The 21,454-nt window shown below is 64.1% G+C and overlaps 6 protein-coding genes across 6 annotated transcripts; 5 read left to right on the forward strand and 1 right to left on the reverse strand.

Annotated features, from left to right (window-relative positions):
- Nucleotides 1–188: 188 nt before the first annotated feature.
- On the forward strand, nt 189–2,060 carry CHLRE_16g658700v5 (uncharacterized protein). The gene is made up of 6 exons (XM_001697795.2): nt 189–446; nt 563–601; nt 688–790; nt 1,056–1,257; nt 1,589–1,658; nt 1,833–2,060. Exons 1-6 carry the CDS (start codon nt 293–295, stop codon nt 2,021–2,023), a joined length of 759 nt encoding a protein of 252 aa, XP_001697847.2. The 5' UTR covers nt 189–292; the 3' UTR covers nt 2,024–2,060.
- Nucleotides 2,061–2,108: 48 nt separating this feature from the next.
- On the forward strand, nt 2,109–4,130 carry CHLRE_16g658725v5 (uncharacterized protein). Its single transcript, XM_043070945.1, has one exon. The coding sequence runs from the start codon at nt 2,288–2,290 to the stop codon at nt 3,473–3,475; it is 1,188 nt and encodes a 395-aa protein (XP_042915587.1). The 5' UTR covers nt 2,109–2,287; the 3' UTR covers nt 3,476–4,130.
- Nucleotides 4,131–4,178: 48 nt separating this feature from the next.
- On the forward strand, nt 4,179–10,390 carry CHLRE_16g658750v5 (uncharacterized protein). The gene is made up of 9 exons (XM_043070946.1): nt 4,179–4,583; nt 4,894–4,972; nt 5,275–5,442; nt 5,575–5,666; nt 5,920–6,933; nt 7,154–7,729; nt 7,891–9,372; nt 9,496–9,558; nt 9,789–10,390. The coding sequence occupies exons 1-9, from the start codon at nt 4,488–4,490 to the stop codon at nt 10,035–10,037; spliced, it is 3,819 nt and encodes a 1,272-aa protein (XP_042915588.1). The 5' UTR covers nt 4,179–4,487; the 3' UTR covers nt 10,038–10,390.
- Nucleotides 10,391–10,838: 448 nt separating this feature from the next.
- Nucleotides 10,839–14,510, forward strand: CHLRE_16g658775v5 (uncharacterized protein). The gene is made up of 6 exons (XM_043070947.1): nt 10,839–11,138; nt 11,236–11,530; nt 11,699–11,797; nt 12,055–12,510; nt 12,614–13,304; nt 13,544–14,510. Exons 2-4 carry the CDS (start codon nt 11,363–11,365, stop codon nt 12,148–12,150), a joined length of 363 nt encoding a protein of 120 aa, XP_042915589.1. The 5' UTR covers nt 10,839–11,138; nt 11,236–11,362; the 3' UTR covers nt 12,151–12,510; nt 12,614–13,304; nt 13,544–14,510.
- Nucleotides 14,511–14,758: 248 nt separating this feature from the next.
- On the forward strand, nt 14,759–17,367 carry CHLRE_16g658800v5 (uncharacterized protein). Its single transcript, XM_001697797.2, has 3 exons — nt 14,759–14,957; nt 15,144–15,954; nt 16,159–17,367. Exons 2-3 carry the CDS (start codon nt 15,149–15,151, stop codon nt 16,523–16,525), a joined length of 1,173 nt encoding a protein of 390 aa, XP_001697849.2. The 5' UTR covers nt 14,759–14,957; nt 15,144–15,148; the 3' UTR covers nt 16,526–17,367.
- Nucleotides 17,368–17,652: 285 nt separating this feature from the next.
- CHLRE_16g658850v5 (uncharacterized protein) lies at nt 17,653–21,408 on the reverse strand. Its single transcript, XM_001697863.2, has 9 exons — nt 20,987–21,408; nt 20,754–20,823; nt 20,509–20,616; nt 20,186–20,348; nt 19,918–20,046; nt 19,741–19,808; nt 19,476–19,593; nt 19,108–19,185; nt 17,653–18,885 (listed from the first exon to the last, which is right to left on the reverse strand). Exons 1-9 carry the CDS (start codon nt 21,120–21,122, stop codon nt 18,706–18,708), a joined length of 1,050 nt encoding a protein of 349 aa, XP_001697915.2. The 5' UTR covers nt 21,123–21,408; the 3' UTR covers nt 17,653–18,705.
- Nucleotides 21,409–21,454: the final 46 nt, after the last annotated feature.

Consider the following 21,454-nt stretch of genomic DNA (forward strand, 5'->3'; position numbering starts at 1 on the left):
CTGAAATGCTTGATTCCTACCAAGCATTTCGGCAAACGCATAGTGGTTGCACACGGAAGGACTTCCACAGCAGGAAGGAGCAGGAGCTCGGGGCCAGGGCTTTGGCCAGGGCATCGGGTTGGGGCATGGGGTATGAACGGGCACCAGGTCTGTGTTCCTTCTTGTAGCTCTGGTTATGCAAGCTATCTACTTCCGTACAAACGTGCTCTTGGAGCGTCTCTGAGCGACCTCGCCCAACTTCTGGCACTACTAAATTTTCAGCACGCAGGGCGTGCGCTCGCTAGAGTCACAAATGGCATCAGCAGCAAACGCAGTCGTGAAGAAGGAGTACCAGTTAGAAGCAGGGCCGAAGCTTATCATTTGCAAGGGCAGCATTCCAGACTGGCCGAAAATGCAAGCGGAGCGAGGGGCGGACCAGGTTCGGCCTATTGCAGTTGTTAACGCAGGTGCGTGCCAGGCAAAGACATCAACCCAGGCGCGCCTTCATGGACACATCGAATGCGTGAACCCTCGGTGAACCCTCGCGCGGGCCGCTGATTTACGCTTTCGCAATACTTTGCAGCTAACCAACGGCTTTGTGGAGGTGGTGGCGTGGATGGAAGTAAGTTTGCCGGGCACCGTGCCAGCGTGTTACCCCGCAAGACTCGTTCATCCACTCACAACGCCACAACCTTGTTCGGCTCGCAGTGATTCATGCCAAGGCGGGGCCAGACCTCGCCAAGGAGTGTCTGGGCAAGCCGGAAGTGCGGCCGGGCATCCGCTGTCCTACGGGAGAGGCGGTGGTGACAAAGTGAGAGCTTGGGCTTGGGTTACGGCCACTGGGCCGGCCCTGGTGCATGCCAGCATTGTTTATCCGCTGGGAGCCTGCCACTGCTCAGCGCCATTTACACGGGTGGCATAGACCATTCTCGTTCTATTTCACTGGACTTTCCCTGATGGTGCTTGCCTTCCCAATCGGGCTTGGGAATCAATGACCCCATCATTCCCCGCGTTCACCGGCCCCGTGTGCCTCCACACCCCACGCCTCCACCCGCCTCCCACCTCCCAACGCCCAGGGGCTACAACTTCAACACCGAGTACATCATCCACACCTGCGGCCCTGTGTACGCCAAGGAGCGTGAGATGGAGTGCAAACGCGACCTGACCAACGCATACCGCAACAGCCTCACCAAGGCGCAGGAGCTGGGGGTGCGCTGCGTGGCGTTCGCCGCCATCTCCACCGGAGTGTACGCGTACCCCTTCAAGGACGCCACAGAGGTAGGGAGCTTTGGGGGGGGGGTTATGTGCCCGGGCCCAAAGAGAATTCCCATAATCATCAGAAAGCCCACCCAGTCACGGAAATGCAAAAGGGGGGGGGAGGGGACAGAGGAAGAGGGGCAGAGGCAGGGCAGGGGAGGGGCTGCACGGGTGCAGGGATGGCGGGACGGTGGGGGTGCAGGCGCAGGCGGCTTTGGAAGGAGGCGGGCGTGCCAACGCGGCGTGGCATGAATGCGCCGTTGCGGCCCCGCCCCCAGGCATACACACACACCAGCGTCAATGGTACCGACCGGTACTGCCCTGCTCGTTTCTTGTTATGTTCGGCGTGCAGGTGTCGCTGGAGGTGTTGCAGTTCGCTCAGCCGCCCCTGGAGGAGGTGTGGGTGGTGCTGTTCACACAAGGTAAGTTGGGCCGGCGCACGCAAACGCGTTCATACCAGGGCAAGCCTTGGCCATGTGCCGCACGCAACAGGCATTCCTCGCAACCAGATGGGCTCAGAAGACCAAACACGCCGGGCCACGCGCCACGCCCTCCCAACTCCACGCCGCTCGCCATCCCAATCCTTCAATCCGCAGGCGACTTTGACACCGCGACGGGCATTGCCGAGCAGACGCTGCGGTTGCCGCCCTTCAACGGCGGCGGCGGCGGCGGCACCACCAAGCTGCAGCTGGAGCCCTCTAGCATTGGCGGCGGCATCCACAGCCAGGCTTCGATCATATCACACGAGCTCCTAGCCAAGTTCGCGCCGGCCGGCATGGCCCGGTGACGGGGCCCCGAGCATGGGGGGCCTGACCCAGCCGCCAACCAGGCACAGCAAGCGCCCGCGCAGGCGCTGCAGCAGCAGACATCGTCGCTGCTGCAGCAGCAGAAGTCGCAGGCGCTGGCGGAGGTGCAGGGAGGCGGCTTGGCCCCGTGTTCAACGGCCGTAGCAGCAGGCGAGGGAGGGAGGGCAGCAGCAGCAGGAGCGGGAGCGGGAGGCGCGGAAGCAGGAGGCGCCGTATCAGCTTCAGCCAGCTTTGCTGCAGCTGCGATGGGTGGGCTCGGAGCGAAATCAGGTCGCGCGCCGGGCGTTAGCAGCAGTAAGACTGGGGGAGGGCCTGGTGGGGGCAACGTAGGGGGCAACGGCAACGGCAGCGGTACCAGCGGGGATGGCGCAGGCCCGGTGGGCGGGAGCGGCGCCGGCGGCTTCAACGGCACTGGCTCGCTCAAGCCAGCGGCCAGCGTGGGCGCCAAATCAAGCGGGCCGGCCACAATGCAGGGACCCAGGACGGCGACCATCGCCGCCGCTCGGCGCATCACCGCCACCAGCCATGCAGGCAGCGCTGCGGGCGGCAGTGCCGCGGGCGACGACGACGGCGGCAGCATCGACCTGCATGGGGATGGGGACGATCCGGCGGGCGCGCCTATGCGCAAGTCGTTGGGCTTGACGGCTGCGGCGTCAGCGGCAGGGGCTGGGGTGCGGCGTGTGGACGAGGAGGCGGCTGCGACGCTGCCCGGCCGCCTCTCACTGGCCGGCACCGGCAGCACGCTAACGTCAGTGCTGTCAGGTGCCGGGGGTGGAGGCGGGGGTGGCCGTGTGTCGAATGCGGGCACGGCAGGGAGCATGGGCGGCCCCGGGCGGGTCTCGCAGATGGGCGCCGCGGGACCGGTGGCGGGGCGGCTGGCGACGGGCGGCGCCAACAGCCCCGTGCCCGCGCTGCAGCTGCCGCCGCCGCCGCCCGCCGCGCTGGCGCTGCCGCCGAAGGGGCCGTCCGACGACGGCGGCGCGTTGGCGAGCAGCGGCTTCTCGGCCAAGGGGCGGACGACTTTCACCTGCGCCACCGCGGCGGCACCCATGGGCACCAGCAGCGCCGCCATGCACCGCCAGATTACGGCGGGGCCGGACATGCGCGCGGGCGCTGCCGCCTCCGCCGCCGCGTCGGCGGCGTTCGCGCTCTCCTCCTCGGCGCTGCCGCCGCCGCCCAACCCGCTGGGCACGTCGCCGGGCTCCTCCGCGCTGCCGCCACAGGTGCATGGGCTGTCGCTGCCGCTGCCAGGGTCGGCACAGCCGGCGGCGCTGAGCAAGCACGCCAGCCGGATCGGGGCAGCGGGCGGAAGGGGGTTCGGCAAGGGTGGCAGCTCGGGACTGGCTGCAGAAGACTCGCTGGCGTTGTTGTCCGAGCCCAGCGAGTCACCCATCCTACCCGCGAGGCTTCGACCGCCAGCGCCTAAGAAATAGATACGTTGCTGCTGGCGCGTGCGTGCGTTTAGAACTGTTGCGGCTCGTTGACTTTTTTAACTGTACCGTAACTCATATGCTGCGTGCACCTGCAATACGCGTGCGAAGGAATGAGCATAGACAGACCGTTTGTGTGCGTAGGTGCCATGTTGCATGTGTGTCGTGGAACTAAGTCCAACGGATGATGACACCAGTCAAGTAGTATATTGCAGAGCGTGCTTGGACTGGCATGTGCAAGCTGCATTGAGGGGACGATGCGTTAGGCCTTGCTACAGGCGTGTTGCAGCCTTGCATGTGGAATGGCCAGCGTGCGATTTAGCGGCCGAAGTGGCCAAAATGTGGCTCGTGGCTCGGGATGACTGATGAGTTATGGACAGGAAAGGTCTTTCCCGCACAAGAGAAAAGTGGGCTGCGCTCACTACTTCCAATCTGAGGCTGACACGTTTCGTAACTACCCCATCTCCTGGACGAAGTCTCCACCTACACTTAGTCCTAACAAATGAGGGAGGTCGATGCCTCCAAGTGGTTCAATTGCGTCAGAAAGTTTAGAGCGAGTACTGTCTGCAGGGGCACAGACATCGTGGACGACAGACATACAGAGGCGGGCGACCTGGGGCGAACGGACATTTTTTTATGGACGGCTCCTATGCGAGACGCCCACCATTAGCTACAAAATGTTCGCATATGCTATGAACAGGTGCGCGGTCGCGGCAGTACACGGCGCATTTCCGTTCACCAACCGTCGCAGGCTGGCCTGCCGGCCTCTCTCTATCGACGTGGCCGCATTCGCGTTGGGAACAAGCACTTGTATCAAAATATGCTCCCATGTTTTGCGCGAAAGTGGTGTGCGACGGTTGGGGCTAGGGGCGCCAGGCGCCCGCGCAATCACTCGAGTCATGCGCTGAGAACTTGTCGTTCCTGTCGCAAAGGCAATGCGCCGAGTGTTTCCTAAGGAGTACCCTCGTTGCACGGACACATTAAGCTCTTATTCCCGGCGACCGCGCACACGCCGATGGGGGCCAACGAGGAATCTGGCGGCGGTCTGGGCGTGGACAGTCTGTTTACCGCGGACCCACGAACTTTGATCGGCCTCGTCGTGGCAGTGCTGGTGAGCTGGCGGCTGTGGCGGCGCCTTACGGCGTGACAGGAGGGCGGCATTGGTTACGGCCGCGTCCAGGCACGCACGCACGCGCTGTTTCCGGGAGTGAGGGGGTCGGCGCCGACGGCATCGCCCCGCCCCCCCATCACTTCCTTGTTGCCGGCCTTGCCGTGCTCCGAGCTTCGCAGCAACACGTCGGCAATCTTTGCTACGGCAGTACGGCAAGCGACGGCCGTGTCCTCTCACGTGCCACCCCTCCTGTCCTTGCCTGCATAACCACACCGCTGACGCTCGTCGTGACGATCGTACGGGTTAACAGGTCGGCGCTGTTGCCAATGCCGCTGGTGTCGGAGGTGGGGCGCTCTTCGTGCCGCTCTTCAACGCCCTCATCGGCTTTGGTGAGCGGGTTGCATAGGCGCGCAAAGAGTCCAAGACACCGCTGGACTACTGTCGGTGGTGCCCACCCACCTACGATGTGATGTGTGAGCCTGAGTGTGGTTCGTGCAAGGTGGTGAGCACGACGTGCATTCCTGTCATTGCAGAAACAGAAGCCCCGGCCGGGCGGCTTGTGCTCGGGTGTGGGGGAACCAGCGCGCAGCTACCCACCATTCCCGCCAAACTCACCCTACGCACGCGCACGGCATCCGCCCTGCCCGCCCGTCTCATTTAACCCCGCAATCAAACCCCATGTAACCCGCAGCGCTCAAGCCAAGCACGGCCCTATCTCAGGCCTGCATAGCGGCGGGCGCTGCGTCCAGCCTGGCGCTGAACCTGTCCCGCACACACCCGGGCGACCCCGCGGCGGCACTCATTGACTTCCCCCTTCTGGCGCTCCTGACGCCCGTACTGCTGGTCGGAGTGGGATTCGGTAGGTTGGCTTCGAAGTCTGGGCTCGACAGAGGGAGGAATGGGGGATCGCGTGCATACGTGCCCCAGGGTGCTGCCGGACACGTGGGGCTCTAAGGCTCTTTGACTGACGCCTCCTCGTCTTCCCACGCAGGTGTGTTGCTCAACCACGTGCTCCCCAGTTGGCTCCTGGCCATCCTGCTCATCTTGTTGCTGTTCTTCCTGGTGGTCCAGGCAATCGGCAAAGTGGGTCCAGGGCGCCTGACAGAAGTCGCCCGAGTGGCGGCTTCTCTTTCCTTCCGCGAAACCTGCATGCCTAAAATAAAGGAGATGGTCGTGGGCGTTTGTACCCAGTGCTTGGCGGGGCCGCACATGTAACGATAAGTTGTGGCTGTTGTGCACCCCGCCAGGCCGCCACCCCCAACCTCCAACGTCTTGCTTGGTTCTCGTGTTCTCCTACCGCATGCATAAATCTGCCGCTCCGCATCATGCTTTACAGGCTCGCACACTATGGCAGAACGAGTCGGCGCTGAGGCAGGCCCGAAAGGAAGCGGCGGCCGCCGCAGCAGCAGTGCTGGCCTCGGGGCAAGATCAGGAGACGGCCCGCCTCACCGCGGTCACGTCCTTTGGGGCAACCCTGCGGCGCCGCGGCAGCCGCGGCACGTTCCACCGACACGCCTTGGGAGCTAATGCCGCGGCACCCATCTCGCACATGCCAATTTCGCCGTACTACCAGCCCGGAGCGAGCCTGTACGGACAGCACTCCACGCCCGGACAATCCAACTACCAGCCTCCGGCGGGCGCGGCGGCACACGCGGGTCCGAACCCGTTTGCGCACCATGATGCCTTTGCGGCGCTGGGCGTGAGCGGCTATAGCGTTGCTGTGGTGGCTGGGCACCCTGCAGCTCCTGAGGGTGCGGCGGTCAACGCCGTCGGCACATTCGCCCACCGCACCGGCCTCCCGGGCCTGCACTCCCTGCAGCCGCACCAGACCGTGCTGCCTGCTGGGGCGGTAGTAGTCGGGGCCAGTAGCATGCTCCGCTCGCACCATGGACAGAGCGGGTATGGCCAGAGCGGGTACGGACAGAGCGGCTACGGCCACAGCGGGTACGGCCACAGCGGCTACGGCACTGCACACGGCAGCGGAGGCGGCGGCGCCTTCGACCTCAGCACGTACTCGCGCTTCTCGTCCCGACGCCTCGGCAACAGCCACTACCTGCAGTACAGCAACCGCCACAACCTGCCCAGCAAGGCCAACAGCACGCGGGCGCTCTCGCCGGCTGCGACAGCAGCGGCTGCGGGTGGCTTCAGCGCCGCCGTCGGGGCCTCGTCTGTGAAGGCGCAGCAGCTGCCGCTGCAGGGCAGTGGCGGCACCGTTGCTAGTGGCGGCAGCGGCGGCGGCGGCGCAGCGGGTGGTGCTGCAGGGCGCGGCGGCGGCAGGGGCGGCGGCTCCTCGAGGATGAGCACCTTCCTGTCGCGTGCGGCGGAATCCATCTATGCACTGAGCGAGCTGGTGCGTGCGGTCAGGTGCACCGGCCGCAGATACCGGTAGATAGATAGGGGCTGGGTGCGGTCGCGTTGGTGCTGCAGGCGGTCATGCCGGGGTGTGGGCGGCGACTTGTCATGTCACACGCTTGATTGCACATCACCAATCAACAAACAACAATGGAATGGACTTTGCTTACGTACCCATCATGCACGTCCGCTGTCACTTCATCGTGAATTGATCACAGGGCGGTCCAGACGTGGACGATTTGATGCTCGCAGCGGTGCCGCCGCCGCCGCCGCCGCCGTCGCCGCCGCGGGGGCCTGCAACCGTCACCGCCCACCTTGGAACCGCCGCCGCCGCTCCTTACGGCGGCACCATCGTTGTGACCACCAGTGCAGGCGCCGTGCTCATGCCAATACTGAGCTCCGCAGTGCCAGCCACGCCGAGGGACGTCGTTCTGCGCGGTTCTCGCAGCGCCGCAGCCGCCGTTGCTGCTGCTGGTACCGCCGCTGCCGCAACCACTGCTGTTGCAGCAGCCAACGGAACTGGCGGCGTGGGCGCTGCTGCCCTACAGCGCTCGGAAGATGGCATCGCGCCCTCGCCTACAGCCCATGCACCCAGCAGTGGACCCAGCGCCCCTGCCGCCGCCGCCGCATGGCATCGCTTCCTGCCCCGCGCGCTGTCGCGCGAGGGCCGAAATGCAGGCGGCGGCGCCGCCAGCGTGCCTGCGGCGGCATCCCTTCCCCATGCTCTCAGCCCGACTGCCTCCGCCGCTGGCGGTGCAGCTGCCGCCGCTCCTCGCGACCCTCAGCACATCCAGGTGCGCATCCACGGCGACGGCACCGGCGGCACCAGCAGCCCCGCACTCGGACCAAGCAGCCGGGACCCGAGCGGGTACGGCGGCGGGCAAGAATCAGACTTCGGCTGCGGGGATGCCAGAATCGCCTATACGGCCTACCGGCCGTCTCCTCGCTTACCCAGATTACCGTCGGCTCGGCGGCTGCGGGCGCGGTGCGCCAGCAGCCCCACACACCAGCAGCAGCAGCAGCTGCTACTACTGGCACCACAGCGCTGATGCCGCCCCTGCCGGCGGTAGATCCTTACGCGCGCCCCAGCGCCGCCGGAAGTGACTTCCGCCGCGTTTCAGCCGGCCTGACAGCTCTAGCAGAGGACCAGGAGGCAGACGACGCCATCATGGCGGTGCCGGCGCTATTGCCGGCGGTCGCCTCATCAGGCATCGTCGGCAGTAGCATACCAGCAACAATTTCCGCCCAGCAGCAGCAAGGCCCGTTGCGCAAGCGCGGAGCCGCAAAGCTGCTGTCGCTTCTGGCGGCGCCGTTTCTCTACGTGGGCAGCGGCACACGTGACTACGCCTTGGGCTTGGCGGCAGGGCTGCGGCGCGTGCCGCGCGCGTACGGAGCGGTGGCAGTGTTCACGTGGGCTGTGTACCTGACGCTCCAGGGCCTGCGGTCGGAGCAGGCGCGATGCAGTGCGGCCTGGTGGGCGCTGTTCGCGATCCAGATTGCAGCCATGGCAGCTGTGTGTGCCGGGCTGCTGGCCGGGGCCAGCGGCTGGCGGCCGGCGTGTGTGAAGACACCGCAGCACCGACAGCAGCTGGTGGCGGTGCCTGGCAAGCAGGCAGGAGCGGAGGGCGAGGAGAAGGGACTGGTCAAGGGCGCCGTTGGGGACGGCAGCACGAAGGGAGGAGAAGAGGATCCGGATCCCTCGGGCGATGACGAGAACGAAGACGGCATCAAGGCTTTGGCGGCCAGTGCCGGTGGCGGTGTCGATGGCGTCGGCTTGATCGGTGGCGGCGCGGCTGTGTGCAGCAGCAGTGCCACCCCTGGCGGCCCCAGACCTGAGCACCAGGGACCATGCATGCATGCGGGTGCGGATGTGGAGGCACCGGCAGCGGCAGCGGCAGCGGCAGCGGTAAAGCCAGCATCGCGGCCGCCAAGGCCGCCGCCGCGACCCGTCGCGGAGGCAACCGAGTCGCAGCACCTCGACATGCACCTGTGCCAGCCACACCTGCTGGGTCACCCGCACCTGCTGGACGGCCACCCGCAGCCAGGTAGCGGCAGGGCCGAGGCTCAGCTGCTGGCAGCAGCGCCGGTGGAGGGCCAGCAGGACGGGGGCCAGGACGGGGGCCAGCAGGACGGGGGCCAGCAGGACGGGGGTGAGAAGGACTTGGCGCTACTGGACAACAACAGGGACATCGGCGACTGCGAGGGCGGCGGCATTGGTCACGCCAACGATGATGATGAGAAAGAGGAGGAGGAGGAGGAAGAGGAGCAGGAGGATGACGGCATGGTGGTCATCAGCGGTGCCGCCGCGCTGCTGCTGTCGGCGCCGCTCGTGACACTGCTGGTCACCTTCGCCGCGGGCCTCACGGGCGGCATGCTGGGTCTGGGCGGCGGCATGGTGATGGGGCCGCTACTGCTGCACCTGGGCGTGCACCCGCAGGTAGGGGGTCTGTTTCGTGTGTGTGCGTGTTTCGTGTGTGTGTATTGATGGCAGAGTTGGCTGGGTGGCAGGGCAGCTGAATGCTTTGTTTCAGACGGCTGTTCATGTGCCTCCACCGCACAGGTCACTGCGGCCACCAGCGGCGCCATGGTCCTCTTCTCCTCCTCCACCGCCCTGCTGCAATTCGTGAGTGAACAGGCGCACGACTGCGCACCTGCAGGACAGAGCACGCACACGCACTCTCTCCTCCCCGTCATAGCGCCGCCCACTCCGGTGCCCCTGGTGCCTCATCCACCCACCCTGCCTGCTTTGGCCCCACCGCGCCTCCCTCACCTCATCTCGCCTTGCCTCACCTCACCTCACCTCACTTCACCACACCGCACCTATCCCGCTCGCCACGTGCCCTCCTCCGGCAGGCCCTTGCCGGCGAGCTCAACGCACAGTACGCGGCCGTGTTCGCGGCGGCCTCCGCGGTGGCGGCACTGGCCGGCACATTGGTGGTGGCGGGGCTGGTGCGGCGGAGCGGCCGGCCCTCCATTGTGGTGCTGGCACTGGCGGGCGTGATGGGGCTGGGGCTGGTCAGCGTGGCGGTGTTCGGACTGCAGCGAGCCGCCAAAGACCTGGGCGCCGGGGACATCGGCTTCTCGCAGCTCTGCGCCACGTGATGAGCAGGTGTCTGCGGGCGCCGCAGCATGTCGTGTTCGTTTGCGCCACGTCACATGTGTGTGCGTGTGTGTGTGCGCCTGGCAGGGGCGGGCCGCAGGCCCTGACGTGAAGCAGGCAGCAGGGGGCTCGTGGCCCTGTATGGCGTTGGCAGCCGCCGTGCCAGGCGAGGATGCCCGTGTGTATTTAATGGGTTAGGCTGGGCGGGCGTCTGGAGGCCGTGGTTTGTGGAGGGCTGCATGCGGTGGGGGGTTGCGTGCCGCCGCCGGGCGTCGAAAATAAGTGGCCTGTTTGTTATGATGTGGGCGTGCGCAGGCGCGTGCGTGCGTGCGTAAGCATATGAAATGACATATCTTCATGCCACAATGATGAGCCGGCTGCTCGCCTGTTTGGTACGGTATGCAAAATTCGCAAGTATGCAGTGCAAGGGCCATCGCCCTCGTGCGGTACGGCGCCCACCGGATCGCCCACGGCCCACCGACACGCCGCCGCCGCTGCCGCCGGCTGGCTGGCTGGGGACTACTGTAGCGCATGGGCACCGCATGTGAAGAGCTGCACGCGCACACGTACATCAATCCTGCCAATCCACCCCACCCACATTGTGGCGCCCCCCAAAAAAAACGTTTTAGCTATTCCAACCTCCCTCCCCCGTTGTCAAACCCGTGCGGGATCCACAGCTGGGCGGTGCATACCATCCGGGTACATTGCAAGGGAACCCTAGGGTGTCCCACATCGTCCATGCGTCGCAGGTTGTAGTGCCCAGACTCTTACAAGGTAGTTGTTCGCTTTGCATAACTCAAGTAGCTAGTTCTAGTCGCACATCGGCAGAACCTCGTCGGCAAACCATGCTCTCGACCGTCAGCTCAGTGCCTCCTCCCTCGTGCGTCCGGGGTTTGCCATACAGTATATGCCGCAAACGTGCGCGAGGCAAGGCTGGCACCCGAACGAGGGCTGATAACAGATCCTGCGAGTCTTGTGCTCAGTGCACTCATTTCGCAGGCGGCCTCACAGCTCCTCGCGTCCAGATATCGCGGTTCTTGGACCCGACACGGCCGTGGACGCCGAAAGCGACAGCTGGCGGACCCGGGACGCCAGATGATGACGTAAGTGGAAGCCCTAGTTGCGCGCAGGCCTCGCACCGGTTGCCATGGGTATCAGCACATCACTCATACATGATGCCCGCTGCATTTCTACACCTAGGCCCGGCGAGAGGCAGCGGCGAAGGCGCTGGCGGATTCTCTGCTTTGGGCATGGTCGACGAGTTCACTCAGGTGGAGGGTCTCCTGGTGGAGCTCGTCATTTTCAAAGCGCACGCTAGGCAAGAGGCATGGAGCAGGCGCTGGGAATGAGAAGCTCCACCAGGAGACCCTGGACCTGGGTGCTGCGCCTGCTCCATGCACGGAGCCTTGTGCCGGCGCTGCTGCCAGGCCCCTGGCCCAGCGGGGCTGACATGGCGGATGCCGTGGCGGCACTGGTGGACTGGCTTGCTGAGGAGGTGCGCGCGGGCTTAAAAGGGGTTCATACGCACCAGACACGTGGGTCGGATTGGCGGAGGCGGCCAGTAGTTGCGTGTGCTTGTCCCAGTAGCCGTTTTATCGCATCCATCACTGCCTTGCGCCCTGCCTGTGACCCGGCATGCAAGCTCATCAGTGCTTCCCCGCAGGACCGCGGCTTCCTGCCGGAGCTGGCCGCGGAGATGCATCTGCAGATCGCCCTGCTCCAGCGGGCCGGGCTGGAGCAAGTAGAGGGCCAGCTGGCTCAGGTGCGTACAGCTCGTCGGGTCTGCCTGCCTACCTGCAGCAGCGTGCCCAAGGGCGCACTACTTGCGTGCATAGTCGATGTGGTTTGTGGTTTGTGGCCGGGCCAGACCAATATACACGTCGCGACCGGGCATAGCACGCATGCTATCTGTTTGCCCCGAGGTACAGATGTGCGCAGCGGTCCTTTGACGCCGAGCTAAAATCGTCACAACTTACCTTGCCCGGCTTTCTTGCGGTGGTGGATGCGGTGCTGCTGCAGAAGCTGGCGTCGGCACACAGCGAGCTGGTGCAGCGGCTGCCAGTGCCCCCACCTGAGCCAGCTGGCCCTCCACCTGCTCCAGCCCGGCCCGCTTGAGCAGGGCGATCTGCCGATGCACCTCCGCGACCAGCACCGCCAGGTTTCGGCGGCTTTCGGCGCCGCGGCCACCGTCGCCGCATGCATGCACAGCCGCTCCGGGAGTGGCACTGGCAGAGTGACCGGTAGGGGATGAGGAGCAGCAGCAGGGCCAGACCCAGCCTGCAGCCTCCTGTCGTCACCACCAGCGGCCGGCGCGAAAATGTCGGGCGCCGTTTACGGTCTCCTGAAGGACTACCTGGGCGGAGCAGCGGAGGAGCGCAGGCGGCTGCTGGAAGGCGAGGTGCATGTCGGCGCTGAGCAGTCTGCAGCCCGAGGTTGCAGTGCACGGTAGCCACCGCCGGGGCGAGCGACAGCAAGGCGAGCGGTGGCGGGGCGAGCGGCGGCGGCGGGGCGAGCGGCGGCGGTGGCGGCGGTGGCGGCGGTGGCGGCGGCGGCTTCTGCCCGCCGCCGGCCGTCTCAGAGCTGGAGGTGGACAGCCTGCGTGCCTTCCACAACAGGGCTGCTCTGGCCTTGGTGGAAACCAGAACCAGCAGCATGGGTGAGGGCAAGCTTGCTCGCCGCAGCAGAGCTTTATCCCTGGCGCCAACTCTGCTGTGTAGCAGGCTTGTGCATGTCCATGTGATCGTGCCCAGTGTAACGCGTAGTTGCCTGTACATACCGCTCACAAACATTGCCATTGTTGCTGGTGCCGCATCATGCTGCGCAGGCACGTCCGCCGCCACCCCGCAGCCCGCACACTTGGCGACTGTCCTTGCTGTGCGCCTACCACGTCCTACGCAAGCGATCGCCATGTAATGCCTCGGCCGCATACATGGCCAACCGCTTGCGTAGCACGTGGTACGCGCACAGCAGGACCGTTGTCGAGCGTGCGAGCTGCGGAATGGCGACGGACGTGCCTGCGCAGCATGGTTCGGCACGCAACGCCACCACGCCGCGCGCCTTGATGTCCGCTGGGAGCTGGTTCCGGCAGGCGGCGGACGGTGCCCATGGACGTAGGCTGTGCCAGCACGTCCACGTCCTACGCAAGCGGTCGGCCGCCTGCCGAGACCAGCTCCCAGCGGACATCAAGGCGTGGTGGTGGACGTGCTGGAAGCCAAAGACATGCTGCCGACCAGCCGTCACTGGGCGCACCTTGGCCGGCCGGACGACAGGTGAGCGGGGCCTACCTGCTGCAGACCACGCCGGGGGGCTTTGTGTGCTTGATCCCGATGCAGGGGGTGCATGGGACGCCGGTGGTGACCATGCGTTAGACTGGCAACTGATGTGGATGATGATGAACGCTCCATAGTCGGACCGGGAGTTTCCTCCAGTTGCTGCCGCATCCCTCTCTGGCCCGACTGCGCACCTCCGCTCACACCCACCCCCTGCCCCGGGCTCCCTTCTCCACCAGGTGCGACACGAACTTCTGCCATCGACGGGCAGCTCGCGGTGGAACCAGCTGCCGGCCGGCTTCCTCAGCACTGCTTCCTCAGCACTGCTTCCTTGCCAAAGGCAGCTGCAGGTCCCTTGCGACCCGCGCCCGATTGCTGGGGGTGAGGGGTGGCTGGTGGGTGGCAGAGAAGGAGTGCGATACTATGATGTTGGATTACTTGAGCAGCGGCACGAGCTGGATGACTTGTCTTCGAGGACCAGGCGGCCGGGCGGGTGGGCTCCATATCGGGAGGGGTCTAGGCAATGATGAACACAATGAATGTTTTCTGTGAGGTGGAGCTGCCGGCACCTGCCTTTGTAAATCAGAAGGAAGTGACTGTGCCTCGAGCCTTGTGCCTTCGGGTGTGGGGAAGGGGGGGTATGACATGGAGGGCGGGAACAACAACCACAACAACGACCACAAGCGTGGGGTTCAGCTGTCGGGTCCGGGGTAGGTGAGTCTGTGGGGGATCGGGTGCAGGTTGGGTGTTAGGCGGCTCGCTGGTGTTGGGGGCCGACTGGTCTGGCGCCCGGGCCTGGTAGGGGAGAGGAAGTCCATGGCTCGAAGCAGTGTGTGGCCAAGGACCGCGGCATGGGCCATTGGTTGTTACCACCTGAGCATAGATTGGGAATGGTTGTGCAATTTACGTTAGTTGGTGGCTGGGCTGGCACGGACGTGGCGGTGGGTCAACTGGCTGACACGGAGAGGGATGGGCCTTCGCCTGGAAGCTACAGTGGATCTTTGTACTGGCGGAGCTCGCAAAGGAATTCGGGCGCGAGTGTGCTCGGCTGGCTAGCCATGGATGGGGTCCCAGTCGCCTGAAATGTCCTGTGAAATGTCGCCTCAAGCTCTGATGACTCGTGCGCTGTGGCTTTGCTTAATTGGAGGACATAGCGCCCAGACTGGTGCGCCTGAGATAACTGACATGCACTTATCCTACAAAGAAGGCGAAGCCCTGTTATCGGCACTGGTACTGGATATGTACCACAGAAGAAGCTCTTTGTTCCGCGACACCCCGTGAAAAGCTGTAGCCATTAATTTCTCAGGATGTACCTTGGTTGGGTATGGCTACTAGTAACGCGAGTGGCGTTAGTCACCGCTGCAAGCGGTGCTGGCAACAGGCATGCCGTACCGGCATTCGGTTGCATTTAAAGCCGCGGCTTTGCCGCCCTGGCTATCATACATTAATACAGAGATAGAAGACAGCAGCATTAGAGCGCCCCAATAGCCCTTTCTTGCTGTTCTCCCCGCAACTGGTGCAGTCCGTGTTGCAAAGCTTCTTCCCGCCGACGAGACTTTGCCGAGCTCCTCAAAAGCATACCTTTGCGACTGCAGTAGCGAAGTAGCCACTGCGACGACTGTTCCAGCGAGGAGCTGTCGCTGCGAATGCCAGGTTCGTCGAAGAGCAGATACAGCAGGGACCCAGCCACTCATGAAATCATTCGACTATGAATCATTTGTTCAGCTTGCGAGCGCAGTCCCAATGTCCAGCGCGACGAAGCGCCCCGCTGCAGGCTGCCAACCAACCTGTAGCGGAGCTTCGCCGAGCTCTGACGTCGCTCCGCCCTGTACTTCACAGGCAATATGTTCCGTCAAGCATCATCACGTCTTCTGGTCGCGGTCGCGCTGTGCGCCCTTGCGGGCCGCCTCGCACTCGCCGATGCCCCGGCGCCTTTCTCCACGGTGACCCTCGCCGATGGCAGCTCCTACACCTACACCCGGACCGATGTGCCTATTTCCGCCAAGGATGCCACGGCTGCCTGCGCTGCTGCTGGCGGCCAGCTGGCGTCGCTGAGCTCGGCCGACCAGGTCAAGCAGACACTCTGGTCCCAAGCTGTGGTCGATGCCGCCGTGGAGGCTGCGTCCGCGTCTGACGCGGTCACCACGCTGCACTGGACCGGCCTCAAGGTCACCTGGCCCAGCTCGCGTCGCATGCTGCGCGCCGCGGGAGTATCGGATGCCTCGGACGACACCGGCGCCGATGACCTGATGGCCAAGCTGGTCGCGGAGATGGACACCAGCGACGTCTCCGTTCCCACCATGACCTCTGACGGCCGGCGCATTCCCACCGAGGTCCGCGCGCACATGTTCTTGCAGCACAAGCGCTCGCTGCTCTCCACCACCACCTCGAGCTGGAGCGCCACCAGCGCCCTGCGCGGGCTGCTGGGCACGGTGAACGACGGCACCGGCAACGAGGCCCCCTCCCTGCGTGGCGCCGTGCTTACCTGGGACGACGGCTCCTCAACCGACTTAGTGCTGTCCAACCCCGGCAACCTGGGCTTTGCCGCCTGCAACCGCAAGAAGGTCTCGGAGTGCTGCGGCGCTGTGTTCGACATTGGCTCCGAGCCCTACCCCGGCTCCGACTTCCCCACCATCTTCTTCTACCCCTGGTGAGCCGCCGGTCCCTGTCGGGTGCGAGTGCCCTGGCAGCGGGTGTGTATGAGTGGCAGACCAGGTTGCTATGGCAGCAACAGCAGCCGGCGGCCGGGTAGCGCGCATACCAAACGGGTTCTCCAACATTGCCATCGCACCGCGCCGCGCCGCCCCCTAAACCCCACCCTTCCCCATCCCACCCCACCCTGTCTCACCCACAGCGACGCCTCGGTGGCCAAGATCAGCGGCTCCGTGGTGCCTCAGGGCTACACCTGCGTCATCGAGCCCGTGGCGGCGCTGCCCGGTGACACCCCCAGCCCCAGCCCCTCGCCCAAGCCCGCCAAGGGCGGCAAGCACAAGTCGCCCCCGCCCTCCTCCGGCCCCACTTCCGCGCCCAAGAGCTGCAAGCCCGGCTCCGCCCCCGCCGGCACCGGCAAGGGCACCAGCACGGGTGGCCCCAAGAACGCCAAGAAGGGCGACTGCCGCGTGTGCCCTACCAAGACCTACAGCAGCGATGGCACCGAGTGCAAGAAGTGCCCGACCGCCAAGGTCCGCGGCGCCACCAGCTGCCCGGGCGCTGCGCACTGAGCGCACCGGCACGGAGCGTCATGACCACGGGCTTTCAAGGAGCTAATAGCCGGCGCCAAGCTTTGCGCGGCATCGGCAAACCGGATTCATTGTTTATGTTACTGTAGTAGTAGACCATTGATCTAGTGGTGTGCGGCAATCAGTGGCAGACGAGCCGCTAGCGTTCTAGCCGGGGCCCGAGGGAGCAGCGCAGGGTTGTGTATGGATGCGAATTACAATTGAAGGGACAGTCCGACAAGCGGGTTGTGTATGCAATGCGGCGTGTCGGGCTTTTTGAGGGAGGGGGGCGGGGTGTAGAAGGTGCGGGGAGCGCGCAAGCGCTCTTCGGCACGCACGCTGGCACATGCGTGCATAGAAGCAGTACGGGTTTCTGCTGCGATACAGCCAGGCCCTTTACTGATAGAAGGTAGCGTTGCTGATGGCGCACGAATTGATTTGCAAGGAGCGGGTATAGACGGGGGCACATTGATTGCAGCGCCCTGCTTAGGCGCATTAGGCCCCCCTGCACTTCTAGGTACCCACATGCAGAATCCATCTCTGTGATGTGGCTAGAGACTGTCATGACAAACACGCCGCCCTGAGGCATCCATGCATTAGTAGACCATAGTGGCTGTCCGCTGGATGCCATGCAGTTTCTCCTTATCTAGCCGGGTTGTTGCGGCTTGCTGTTGCCACCGCCCCAATTGGGCCACAGAACGTCATCACGCTTACGGTAGTTGGATTGAGGAGTGTCTAGAGGAGGAATGCAAAAGGAGCTTGACGGCACGTGAATGTCCTGGCAAATTGGAGCATAAGCCAGCAGCTGTGAAGGCACATACCACAGCGTGTAAATCTTGATGTGCTTCTCCACTCTGGCAGCTCAACCCTTCCTCGTGCTCCATTGGTTCAGCCCTCACAGCGCTTCGGACCAGCCCATGCCAAACCAGGCAAATGGCCACATGCACACACCCCGACGTTACACTGCTGTTTCAGGATGGAACCGGGGAGGAGCTGAACGCTGCCATGATAGTAGCCCTCCCGCCGCCTCCTCGCTTCAGTCACCCTGCCATCATGTGAGAGGCGCCAGCTCACCAGCTGGTGAATAGAAGTCGCGGATACAATAGCCGCCCGAAGCCACGCTGCCTGCTACATTGTATTGGTTACAAGAGGGACTTGCTGACGCGAGTCGCGAGCGATATATATCTGCCCTGGACCTCAGGGCATGCCACCTGCAACGCCAACGACCTACTCTAGTACCGTAGTAGGCTTGCTCTCGTAAGAGCTCCATTTTGCCTCCTGTTCTTCTCCTAACATCGAGTGCCTGCTAGTATGTACGCCCGCCGTATGTGCGCCGCATGTGAGCTGGGCCCCCGGTCAACACACGTTTCAACAACACGTATGGGTGGGGTCACCTGCCAACAACTCCCATGGGACTCGTTCCTGCCCTTATGTCTGAGTTCCCCCACGTTGCCGGCCTCGGGCTCACATAACACACACATCTGTGATAACAAATTCGAACCGCAGCCGCACTCGATGCCTATCCCTCAAGCTGGTCTCTCAAACTCGTCAGCCAACCAATGAAACACAGTCAGCATAGCTTCACCCCACACTCACAAGTCACTGGCTTTATATGGGGTCCCACAGCAGCCGCAATTTGCAGCCGTGCGCACCCAGGTGATGCCGCTCGGAGCCTCCTTAATTTTGTTATATGTCACCATCTTGAAAGCTGCAACGATAGCAGCAACTTGGCTACTGGGGTATTAACAAGAAAGACAGCCCAAATCAGGTTGACCTATCTCTCTGCTGTACTGCACACAGGCATATGTGCCAGAGGCGGTCAGGACGCTCTCATGCCATAAGCTCCGACTGCCCGACTTGGCATGGTCAACAAGGAAGGCAACAACGCAGCCTCCATGCTACACAATAACCGGGCCTCAACATGATAAAAAGCAACATTCAACAAGCAGTGCCGCAAACCATAAGCCGAGTGGTGACATAAGCTTGTCTGTCAGGTTCTCTCGCTATGTCACACACGCACACACACGCGCAGACGCGCCCCTTGTAGCATAGCACCCAAAGCCTCCACAATCCCCCGCCAGGGCATTTGTACACCCCCGCACATCCACTCCTCCCTACACCCTCATCCCGAGTCACGCCACCGCACGAGGGGCACGGCAGCTGCGTGTGCGCCCCTCAGTCCCTCACTTTGCGGACGCAGACGACTCCGCAGGACTGGCCGCCGCCACGCGCGCCTGCGACACGTGCGCCGGTGCCGCGCCTGCCGCCTGCTCCTCGCCGTGCCCGGCCGCCTGGCTCTGGGGCTGCTGCTGCGCGTCCCACCAGTCCTGTCCCATGCGCCACACGATGGAGAAGCAGATGCCCTGCAGGAGTGGCGGCAGCAGTAGAAGGGCGCCCGTGTGTTAAGGGTGTGCCAGGTCGCGATGAGGACCACAGCGGTGTGGTTAGCCGTGGATGAGCTTGCGGGCACGGCACGGCACGGCACGTGGCACAGACAGTACCCCCGGGCTGCACCCCACCAGCCCCCGGACAAGCGCGGGCCGCACCGGCTTTGGCCCGCTGCACCCCAGCGCCAGACGACGCACCTGCAAGCCGTTGGCGATGATCTTTGTCTTGAGGCCGCGGCCCATGAGGCCAAGAACCCCGTCCTTCTCAATGATCATCTGCAGGCAGACAGGAAGCGTGCGTGCATGCAATTGGTGGTCAGTAGCGTGTTGACTGCATGCGGGTATGGAGACCATGGACCAGGACATTCCATGCCGCCCGCCCTTGCTGCATCCCGAGACCACAATGGTATGGCACGTGCACGTGTTCTGACCGCTGTCCGACGTGTGCCGAGCACCCTGCCTTCTCTCCTGTTTGCGCCCGGTCCCAACAGCACTTCCATTCCACTAAGACTGCAGCCTATCGCCGCAGCCAGGGTCGCAGGTGGTTCGTGGGATCGCTCACCCACCCTGGCGACTTGCGGGTAGGACATCGGCTCGCGTGTCGTCTGTTTCGTCGTCTTGATGACGCGGATGGAGTTGGAGCAGCAGTCGCTCACAAAGCTGCTGCAGAAGCCCATGATTGCACTGCGGGTGCGAGGCGAATCAATTGCAGGCAGTAAGATGGAAAGACACCCCACAGGGAGTGTAAAGTGCAGGAGCGGCGGGAGGAGGGGCCGGGTAATAAGCGTGCCGACCAAGCACAAGATTGCACCAGGTCAGTACGCTCCGCACCTGCGGCCCAGCTTCGCCTTGAGATCGTCCGCGGGCGCTTTTGGTAGCACCGCATTGAGGTAGTTGTACTGTTGGGGTTGGGATTTCGGGAGTGTGTGGCGGAGGGAGCGCAACGTCAGGACTCACGAGCCAGCCCCGGGTTGGGAGGGTCCGGCACCAAACGGGTGGATGACTCACCGTGGCGAACCAGGGGTAGTGGCCCACAAAGGTGGCGGCGGCGGAGGCCAGTGCGCCGTGGTACAGCACGCCAGGACCGCCGGTCGCCACCTTGCGCCAAAGCGCCGCCACCGCGTCCTTGCCCTCCACCTGCAAGTGCAGGTAAAAGCACGGCAACACGGTCTCAACAAGGCGGTCACACGCATGCGACAGCCGCGCACACGCCCACATACGCACGCTCACGCACGCTCACATACTGTCACATACAGCCACGCGGCCCCACGCACACCTGCATGATTGTCTTGACTGTGTCCACGGGCATCAGCAGCACGCGGAAGCAGCCGGCGGCGGTGGAGGCCACCAGCGTCTTGACCCCCACCGGCAGGCCCGCAGTGGAGGGGTAGGCGTCCAGCAGCGACAGCGTGCCAGCGTTGGCAGCCGTGTCGCCGAAGCTGTGTGGCAGGGACGGGCAGTTCAGGTGGGGTCAGGGCAAGACGGAACTGAGAACCAGTTCACGGGGCCGGGGCGAGGAGTCCTGGTTGTGTGAGTTGTGCCCGAACCGCCCGAACGGCCGGACCACCCAAAAGCCCGCCTAGCTACGCCGCAGCTCACCGGCTGAGCGGACCCTGCACCATGGCTGGCAGCAGGCCGCGGTAGAAGCGCCGCACGCCGCCCTCCTTGTACAGCGTGCGCAGCGCCGTGGTGGTGTCCGTGCCGTACCTGCGTGCCGTACAAACACACACGAGGGTTTCTGGTTTGTCGTTGGGCAGTCGCGGGCACGGTGCGGCGGCGGTATCGGCGTCGTGCGGGAGGTGGCGCATGTACGGTATGCTTGCAGGCCCACCCTCGAGGCCCACCTGTACTGGTAGTTGATGGTGGTGCGCAGCCACATGAGCGACAGCACCTGCGTGGCCATGGCCGCCATGCCTGCACATTACGTCCCAGCCCCCAGGGGAGTGCGAACGCGGTTAGCTAGCACGCGAAGGGGGGCCGTCGCCGTCAGCACCTGATCCAGGTCAGCCGCGTCCGCAGAACTTCCTAGTCCTCTTCTTTGACGTCATATACGAGGGATCTGGCACCTGCACCGCACCTGGCAAGCCGCCTCCTAGCGCCTTGTTGCCTGCGTCCGCAAGGACCTGGCCCAGCGGCTTCGGGCTCGGCGCTGGCCTAGTTGTCGTCGCAGTGGACTCAGCGGGCGACGCCGCGACAACGCGCATATGTGCCATGGCAGCACACATGGGTGGCTGTAATCCAAGCGTACTCGCAGCAAACGTCAACATCCCCGGTCCACGTAGCTCCCTTGCTCCTGGGAGTTGCATCGCCCGCGACTCAGTTGCAGCTCCATTCATCGTGCTAAGACGTGCAATCCAATTTGATAATGGTTCACGGAATGCGCAGTGTGATACAGATGCCCCGAACTGAAAGGTCGCGACGGAAAGCTGGCGTGGAAAGCTGACTTTGACAGGTAGGCGAATACTGATAATTTAAGTAAAACGCCGTTTGCGGTGTGTCTAATAAGTTAAATCTGCGCAGCAATAAGCGCCTGTGCCCTTTCATG

This window comes from Chlamydomonas reinhardtii, chromosome 16, assembly GCF_000002595.2.
Source record: "Chlamydomonas reinhardtii strain CC-503 cw92 mt+ chromosome 16, whole genome shotgun sequence".
Classification (NCBI taxonomy): domain Eukaryota; kingdom Viridiplantae; phylum Chlorophyta; class Chlorophyceae; order Chlamydomonadales; family Chlamydomonadaceae; genus Chlamydomonas; species Chlamydomonas reinhardtii.